Raw genomic sequence first — 9822 nt, 5'->3', positions numbered from 1 at the left:
CTATCTACCTGCGACTCCACTTTCAAGGAACTATGAACCTGCACTCCAAGGTTTCTTTGTTAAGCAACACTCCTCAGGATCTTACCATTAAGTATATAAGTCCTGCCCTGATTTGCCTTTCCAAAATGCAACACCTCACATGTATCTAAATTAAACTCCATCTGATCAAGATCCCATTGTACTCTGAGGTAATCTTCTTTGCTGTCCACTACATCACCAACTTTGGTGTCGTCTGCAAACTTACTCACCATTTATGGGCGGCACGGTGGCACAGTGGTTAGCACTGCTGCCTCACAGCGCCAGAGACCCGGGTTCAATTCCCACCTCAGGCGACTAACTGTGTGGAGTTTGCACGTTCTCCCTGTGTCTGCGTGGGTTTCCTCCGGGTGCTCCGGTTTCCTCCCACAGTCACAAAGATGTGCAGGTCAGGTGAATTGGCCATGCTAAATTGCCCGTAGTGTTAGGTAAGGGGTAAACGTAAGGGTATGGGTGGGTGGCGCTTCGGCGGTGTGGACTTGTTGGGCCGAAGGGCCTGTTTCCACACTGTAAGTAATCTAATCTAATATCTCCTATGTCCACCTCCAAATCATTTATATAAATGATGAAAAGCGATGGACCCAGCACTGATCCTTATGGTCACTGGTCACAGGCCTCCAGCCTGAAAAGCAACCCTCCAGCACCACCCTGATAGAACTAGAAACTATTTTATTAGAAAAGTCTGGAACTATGAGTCTAATGATGACAATTGTAAGTTGTTGGAAAAGCCTATTTGATTCAATAATGTCCTGTAGGGAAGGAAACTGTCTTCCTTACCCAGTCTGGCTTATGTGTGACTCCAGACCTATAGTTGACTCTAAACTTCCCTAAGGGCAATAGGGATGGGTAATAAATGCTGGCCTGGCCATATCCTGTGAATGAATAAATAAAACAGGGCCAGACATTGAGAGAACGGATGACATAATCTCTCTTGAATGAGAACTTCTGCTTTAGTAAAAACCTGTAATCTCGAGAGAAGTTTAGTGAGTTTGCATAACCCACCATGACATTAACATTTGGGGGGAGGTTACTGAGAAATCTGTGATATCTGCCTTGATTGTAGTTGCTATTCCTTGTACACCATGGGAGTGTCCGACCACAGTATAACCCTCATGTTTAACCTATGTTAATTCTGGGTGGGATGCTCTTCAGAGGGTTGATGTGGACTCAACAGGCCAAACAGCCTGCTTCCACACTTTAGGGATTCTATGATTCTAAGTAATCTCCAGACACAGCTGGTTCTTGAGTATCAAGGGGATCAAGGGTTACAGGGAGGAAGCGGGAGAATGGAGTTGTGAAACTTGTCTGCCAACCCTTCCACGTCTCTCTCTCCTTCCCTGAGCTTCATCTCCAATTACCCGCTTATCTCTCTCCCTGCCCAGCCCCCACAATCCCCTCCCCACACCACATCCCTGACCTCATCTTCAGCATTAATACCATCTTTTCCTTGCTGCTATCTGTTCTGATGAAGGGTCACTGCACACGAAACATTAATTCTGGTTCTCTTCACAGATGCTGCCAGGCAAGCTGGAGTTTCGCCTGTAATTTCAGTCTTTGTTTCAGATTGCCAACATTCGCGATTCTTTGCTTTATTTAAATTCTACTCTCAGTGTCGTTCCCCAACTTGGTTTCTTACCAACCTCCTTATTGTCAGATATTTGGCTGCACTAAAGTTGGCCTCTTTGTTAAGTCAGAAATGTAGACTGAAAATAATTGAGCTGCTGGGACTGATTCCCATGGCAACTGGGAGAAAATCCCTGCTTTAGGACCAGGCTGTGCAAAGGAATTAATTAGGCAATGCCTTCAAATCTCACAGTTTTAATGCATACTTGTGTAACTCCAAATGCCACTTTTTAAGATACTAAATGAACATTTGTCACCTTAGCCTGTGCACTGATAAACATATGAAACTGTACTCAATCAAATAAATCCAGAATAAATGGATATGGTGTCCGGTAGTATTCGGATACTTTGGCACCTGGGAATGTTGTAGATTAGGAATCAACTTTAAATACCAGGGACTTTTATTCATACAGAGAGTATACAATTAAGGGTTCAGAAAAGATTTACAAGCATGTTGCTAGGGTTGGAAGATTTGAGCTACAGGGAGAGGCTGAATAGGCTGGGGCTGTTTTCCCTGGAGCATTGGAGGCTGAGGGGTGACCTTATAGAGGTTTATAAAATCAAAAGGGGCATGGATAGGGCAGATAGACAAGGACTTTTCCCTGGAGTCGGGGAGTCCAGAACTAGAGGGCATAGGTTTAGGGTGAGAGGGGAAACATATAAAAGGGACCTAAGGGGCAACGTTTTCACACAGAGGGTGGAGTGTGTATGGAATGAGCTGCCAGAGGAAGTGGTGGAGGCTGGTACAATTACAACATTTAAAAGGCATATGGAAGGTATGTGAATAGGAATGGTTTAGAGGGATATGGGCCAAGTGCTCGCAAATGGACGAGAATAGGTTAGGGTATCTGGTCGGTATAGACGAGTTGACAGTAGGGTCTGTTTCTGGGCTGTACATCTCAATGACTCTAAGTTGAATGGCCATTCAAAGTACCAGGCCAAACACGATGGGCCGAACGACCTTCTGTAACTCGAATGGTTTCAGGTGCATCACAAGCTGAGTTTTAAACTGAACATCTTTCCTCACTCTCATTATTTGAAACATCATCACTTTAAAGTTTTAGTAACCTGTGTTTCCGAATCAACTTGTTCAGCGATGATGACACACTTGCTGCTAGAGCTTGGACCCAGCGCTCCCGGTCCAGGGGTGGGGGTATTACCATTGCGTCACTTTAAAGCTCCGTTGAAATTGCTCTGCTGGTGTGTTCCGTTTCCACGAATTTGCTCCGTGCTCCGCCCCTCCAACTTTGGGAACAACCGCGCTGGGCGGATGGTGCAAAGAGGATTTAAAGGGTGGTGGGAGCTGATCTGTATTCCACATCATTCAACCGCATTCCCCGCCAGGAAAATCTCATCCTGACTCCTAACTGCAGGACCATTTCGGTTAAAGGAGACATTTCAGGTGCATTGAAAATCCAGGTAGGTCAGCCACTTTACAGCATTATCCCGTTGGGGAATTGTGTTCATGTGAGGTTGTGGGGAGGGGGCGAAATTTGTAACGGTTGAGTTTTCTGAACAGAAGCCAGATGTTCCAACTGCAGAGCAGCTCTGGTCCGTGTTCTCAAGGTGACACAACAGTCGCAATTCTTGTTTTCCCTGTTAATGTCCAGAAAGCAGTTCTCTGAACGTAATCTTCACTCCCCCCCCCCCCCACCTCCGACCCATCCCCCCCGCAAGAGGATATGTCCTTTGCTGGAGGAATCAGTATTAAAAAATACCACCCATGCAACTACTCGTTGCTTCTGTTCTGTGGAGCTGAAAACTCTATCATTAACTTTTGATGTGGAGATGCCGGTGTTGGACTGGGGGGGGGGGGGGGGCAAAGTTAAAAATCACACAAACACCAGGTTACAATCCAAACCAGGTGAAGAACTAGTTACCTGAAGAAAGAACAGCGCAAGAAAGCTAGTACTTCCTAATAAACCTGTTGAACTATTACCTGGTGTGTGATTTTTAACTCCCATTAACTCTTGGCTGGTCTGTTTCCGTGCTGTTATCTCTGACTCTTTACCAAGCGGGGGGCGGGGTGGCATTAATCTCTGTGGCTTTTGCTGTTTTTGACTGGAACCACTTTGGCTCTGGAACCGAGGAGCAAAAGGAGGCTCTTCAGCATCTGCCCACTGCCCAGACTGTGTGAGGGGAGAATTATAGCTGGTCTCTGCCCACTGCCCAGACTGTGTGAGGGGAGAATCATAGCTGGTCTCTGCCCACTGCCCAGACTATGTGAGGGGAGAATCATAGCTGGTCTATGTACGAACCCCACCTTTATTCCATAATTCTTTACACAAAGTGTCCATTTAGAAAATTTTAATTGAGCCCCCTCCCCCCAACCTTTCAGGTGGTGGACAGAGATCAGGTTAACAGTCCTTTTTGATTAAATGGTCCCTGAATGGCTTAGCTCAAATTTCCAGTTAATACTGTTTGTATCCCTTTCAGAGGAGACAGTTTTGAGATAATATTAATACATTTTTTAAAAAACAGCATGTTACAAAAGGATCCTTTGGCCTATCGTATACATGCTAGTCATCCAATATAAGACTATAAGATGAAAGAACTGAATTAGGCCATTCAGCCCATTGATCATGGCTGATATGTTTCTCAAACCCAATTCTCTTGCCTTCTCCCCGTAACCCTTAATCCCCTTTCCAAACAAGGATTCATCTGATAAGGTTCCACATGGTAGGCTCCTCGAGAAGGTTAGATCACATGGAATCTGAGGGGAACTGGCAAATTGGATACACAATTGGCTTGATGGTAGGAAGCAGAGGATAATAGTGGAAGGATGCTTGTGCGACTGGAGGCCTGTAACTAGTGGAGTGTCACGGGGTCAGTGCTAATAATTTGGATGGGAATGTACAAGGTACGATTAGTAAGTTTGCAGATGATACTAAGATAGGCAGTATCGTGGAAAGTAAAGAAGGTTATCAGAAATTGCAGCAGGACCTTGACCAGCTGGGGAAGTGGGCCAAGAAATGGCAAATAGAATTTAATATAGATAAGTGTGAGGTCTTGCATTTTGGAAAGTCAAATCAAGGTAGGAATTTCTTGATGAATGGTAGTGTCTTAAGGAGTGTAATAGAACAGAGGAATCTTTGAGTTCAGGTGCACAGTTCTCTGAAAGTATAGTCACAGGTAGACACGGGGAGAACGTGCAAACTCCACACAGTCAGTCGCCTGAGGCGGGAATTGAAGAAAGCTTTTGGCACACTGACCTTCGTCAGTCAGGACATCGAGTATAGAGGTTGGGAAGTTATGTAGCAGTTGTACAGGACATTCGTGGGGGCGTACTTGGAGTATTTTATTCAGCTTTGGTCACCTTGGTATAGGAAGGATGTTACTAAACTGGAAAACATGCAGAAGAACTTTACAAGGATATTGCCAGGAATCAAGGGACTAAGTTATAGGGAGAGGCTGGACAAGCTAGGACTGTTTTCTTTATAGTGTAGGAGACTGAGAAGGAATCTTCCAGAAGTACATCTCTATGACTCTAAGTGTATAAGATCTTGAGAGGCGTGCATAGGGTGAATGCACTCAGTCTTTTTCCCAGGGTTGGGAATGGAGAACTAGAGGACATCAGTTAAAGGTTAGAGGGGAAGGAATAAAAGGGAACCTGATGGGCAACTTTTTTACACGTCAGGAATGATGAAGGGTTTATGCCCAAAACATCAACCCTGCTGCTCCTCAGGTGCTGCCTGACCTGCTGTGCTTTTCCAGCACCACACTTTTAAACTCTGACTCTCCAGCATTTGCAGTCCTCACTTTCTCCTATAGCTTACTATGCCCTGGCATTTTAAGTGCTCATCCAGATGCTGCTTAAATATTGCAGGGTGGATGGATTTTGGAGACACATTGACCATAGAATGCAGGTCACAGGGATGACAGGAGATAGATCAACTGCCCATACATGGATGAAACAGGCATAGAAGCACCAGGGACAATGCTTCTGTAGCCTTTGTCTGTTAGGATTGCAAATTATGCTCCAGCATTCAATTTGGAAGAAGTTTTGTCACAGCAATTTTCATCTAACTTCCTGTTTTTACGTAATAAAAATGAAGCAGATTGTCTGTACTAGATGCTTGGTAAGGAACTTGCTAGTTGCACTGAGAAGAGAAAGTCAGCAATGAAACTGCAGAAAGTTGTACTGAAATTATTCAAGTCCGACTGGATGACAAACACCATGTCCTAGCCAACTCGGGCGGCACGGTGGCACAGTGGTTAGCACTGCTGCCTCGCAGCGCCAGAGACCCGGGTTCAATTCCCGCCTCAGGCGACTGACTGTGTGGAGTTTGCACGTTCTCCCCGTGTCTGCGTGGGTTTCCTCCGGGTGCTCTGGTTTCCTCCCACAGTCCAAAGATGTGCAGGTCAGGTGAATTGGCCATGCTAAATTGCCCGTAGTGTTAGGTAAGGGGTAAATGTAGGGGTATGGGTGGGTTGCGCTTCGGCGGGTCGGTGTGGACTTGTTGGGCTGAAGGGCCTGTTTCCACATTGTAGTGTAATCTAATCTGGAAAAACTCGATCTGAATGGGTGCAGCAATGGCCCCATGTCCAAAAATCAGGGTGAATGAATATTTTCCCAGTATATTTGAAATTCTTCACGTCTAATACAGTAACAAGAGTACTCCAGGGATCAAAGGGGCAAACTGTGCTCATAATGTAATCCTTTTAGCTCCTGCGGTCAGGGAAGTTGTGATTGTCCTCAGCAAACTTTTATTAGGACAGCATTAGTTTCATACAATTCAAACGTGTACCTCAGTCAAAACTTTAAAGGAAATATATTTTCCAGAAAATTCTTGGATAGAAGAGCATGGAGGAAGCACTCATTTTGCACATCCTGTGTCTCTGAAGATTGAAAGGTACTGATCCAGAAAGAGAAAAATGGATAACAATGAACCGGCCTAATATTGCAGTTTGGCAAGATTCCTATCATGTCCCTGCCTGCATCAGTGATACAATCATCTGTCACAATTAACCAATTATGTACTGTATCACATTTAATGTAATAAAACTCCTCTAAGTGCTTTATAGACATCAATATCAGTCAGATATTTGGCATTGAGCTACGTGAGGCCATACTAGGATGTATGACCAGAAAATCTGTAGATTTTGAGAACAGTCTCAAAAGAATTTCCAAGGATGTTGCCAGGGTTGGAGGATTTAAGCTATAGGGAGAGGTTGAATAGGCTAGGCCTGTTTTCCCTGGAGCGTCGGAGGCAGAGGGGTGACCTTATAGTGGTTTATAAAATTATGAGGGGCATGAATAGGATAAATAGACAAAGTCTTTTCCCTGGTTGAGGGCATAGGTTTAGGGTGAGAGGGGAAAAATATAAATGAGACCTAAGGGGCAACCTTTACACGCAGAGGGTGGTACTGTATGGAATGAGCTGCCAGAGGAAGTACTGGGGGCTAGTACAGTTGCCAGGTGCTGGCAGGTGGGACTAGATTGGGTTGGGATATCTGGTTGGCATGGATGGGTTGGACCGAAGGGTCTGTTTGCGCACTGTACATCTCTCTGACTCTATGACAAAGAAGCAGAAGGAGAGGTTTAGGGGCAGAACTGCAGAAATTAGTCAAACTGAAAGCATGAAGTGGGAAGTGAGGAAAACTGGGAATACTGAAGGAGCCAAATTTCAGAAGATTGCTGAGGAGGTCGCTGAGAGAAGGAGAGAGCATAGAGGTATTGGAAAGTAAGAATTTGATCTTTGGCTTGCAATTAATTAAAGTCCAGCAATCCTCTCTGCCAGCAAAAAAGTTATATTTTTCTGCTTCTGGGCTGTAATCAAACGTCTTGACAAAAATTTGACTCAACCAATTATAGGATCCTGAGAATGCACCTCAATCTGTTTCTGCAATGCTTTTTAATCCAGTGTTCATGCGCAAGATTACAACATGTTTACAGAGAAACTTGTGTTGTGCTTGATCCTGACAGGTTGAAACATGCCAAACTACAAGTTGACCTACTTTAAAATACGAGGGAGAGCTGAGACTGCTCGTTATATTTTTGCATACAGTGGAATAAACTACGAAGACAACACTGTGGACATAATGGATTGGCCCGATGTAAAACAATGTAAGTAGCACTGTTTGCAAAGAACATTTGCAAACTTTGGAACAATAAGTCATTTTTAATTTCCTTTTCTGGTTTCTCTCACTGTCTTGTCTCATCCCATAAATGGAAATTAAATTTGGATCATGCTGTGCAATTCTGATCTGCCCTGCATGGAGTGTCTGCGTGGATTTCCTCCGGGTGCTCCGGTTTCCTCCCACAGTCCAAAGATGTGCAGGTTAGGTGAATTGGCCATACTAAATTGCCCGTAGTGTTAGGTAAGGGGTAAATGTAGGGGTATGGGTGGGTTTCGCTTCGGCGGGTCGGTGTGGACTTGTTGGGCCGAAGGGCCTGTTTCCACACTGTAATCTAATCTAATCTAAATAGTTGTTTGATGGTAGGAATGTGCTTTGAATTAATCAGTTGGCAAGGCCAAACAGCAAATAAGTTTTGAACTCTGCGCCAGCTAAACAATTAAAGGGAAATTAATGCTGGGAAACTGAAATGGCCCAACATTAACATCTTTCCTCACACGATATGCGCTCTTGTGCTCTGTTGGTTTACCTATGGGTTTCAGCAAGAATTTCCATCACTAAAGGTACATTCCAATACTTTTCATTTGAGAAGACATGGAATTGACACAGGTAAAACTATGAATGCATTGGATAGAGTAGACATGGAGAGTGTTTCCACATGTGGAAAAACCAAAACATTTAGGGGCCCTACATGTAAGGTAGTTACTAATAGACAAGTGGGAATGAAGAGAAATTACACTGTAATTGGTTAGAATAATCCCATTCTGCTGAATTGCACGCAAAACAAAACTGTTCTCTGCACTTGGGTACATGTGACAATAATCAAGTCAAATCAAATGCGCTTCAATGGAAAATTTATAAGATTAATACCTTATATGCTTTCAAATGAAAACTAGATCCGGGTAAGTGATGGCCTAGTGGTATTATCACTAGACTATTAATCCATGTAACCCATGAGCAATAAGTGTTGGCCAAGCCAGTGATGAAAATGTGTTGCTGGAAAAGCGCAGCAGGTCAGGCAGCATCCAAGGAGCAGGAGAATCGACGTTTCGGGCATGAGCCCTTCTTCAGGAATGCCCACATGCCAGTGATGCCTACATCCTGTGATTAAAAAGAATAGATTGGAAAGGCATGGTAAATGCAATGGAATATATGAAGGATAAATACCAGCAGAGGCTAGATGGGCTGAATGTCTCTTTGTGTGCTGGATGTTCTGAGTAGTCTATCAAATTAGACTAGAGATTTGACTTCTGAATTAAAAGATCATCATTAAATCCACAGAAGGCTTCAAACAAGATGTTTTAAGGGAGTAAGTAATTGAATGGGGAGGAAAAGAAAAAGGAGGATAGATTGAGAGGATCACAGAGGCTGATGTGAACAATAAATGATGGTATGGGTCAGTTGGACGAAGTGGTCTATTTTAAAACATTTAAACATAGAATATAGGAGCAAGAGGAGGCCATTCAGCCCTTTGAGCCAGCTCCACCATTCAACATGATCATGGCTGATCATCCAACTGAGTGCCCTGTTCCCACTTTCTCCCTATACCCTTTGAACCCTTTAGCTGTAAGAATTGTATCTAACTCCTTATCACCGTTGTCAACTGTATGTAACTATCCAATCCTATCACCATTGTCAAGTTCTTGCTGAAACATTCAAAGGTTTGACTTAAAACATTTTCTGACAGACAATTCCACAGGCTCACCCTGTCTGGGTGAAGAAATTTCCAACCATCTTAGTCTTAAATGGCCTATCCCATTTCCTTAAACTGCAACCCATGGTTCTGGATTCCTCAGTTATCAGGAACATCCTTCTTGTGTTTACCCTGTTTAGTCCTGTTAGAATTTTTCAGGTTTCGATGAGCATTCTTCTAAACTTCAGTGAATATAGTCCTAGAGTTTAGATCAGAGTGGTGGTGCATCTAAACTCTGGTTTCCAGTATCTGCAGTCCTCACTTCTGCCTACCTGAATATAGTCTGAACCAATCCAAACTTTCCTCATACATCAGTCCTGCCATCTTAGGAATCAGTCTGATAAACCTTTGTTGCACTCTCTGCATTGCCAGAACATGCTTCCTCAGATAAG

At 43.9% G+C, this 9822-nt stretch overlaps 1 protein-coding gene across 3 annotated transcripts in view; it reads left to right on the top strand.

Moving 5' to 3' along the window:
- The first annotated feature begins 2788 nt into the window (after positions 1-2788).
- The window catches only part of LOC122539497 (hematopoietic prostaglandin D synthase-like), a 32144-nt gene continuing 25110 nt past the window's right edge, over positions 2789-9822 (top strand). For 2 of the 3 annotated variants that reach the window (XR_006309109.1, XM_043674408.1), the window contains exons 1-2: positions 2794-3078; positions 7586-7726. Coding sequence is in view for 2 of the 3 variants with exons in the window: in XM_043674408.1 (XP_043530343.1) it covers positions 7594-7726 (133 nt within the window). In the remaining variant the exon portion in view is untranslated. Of the gene's footprint in view, positions 3079-7585; positions 7727-9822 lie in introns of all 3 variants that reach the window. The other variant, XM_043674409.1, reaches the window with a different exon arrangement.

This window comes from Chiloscyllium plagiosum, chromosome 32 (genome assembly GCF_004010195.1).
Source record: "Chiloscyllium plagiosum isolate BGI_BamShark_2017 chromosome 32, ASM401019v2, whole genome shotgun sequence".
Classification (NCBI taxonomy): Eukaryota; Metazoa; Chordata; class Chondrichthyes; order Orectolobiformes; family Hemiscylliidae; genus Chiloscyllium; species Chiloscyllium plagiosum.
Note: the sequence above shows the minus strand (reverse complement) of the source record. Positions and strands in the feature narration are given on the sequence as shown.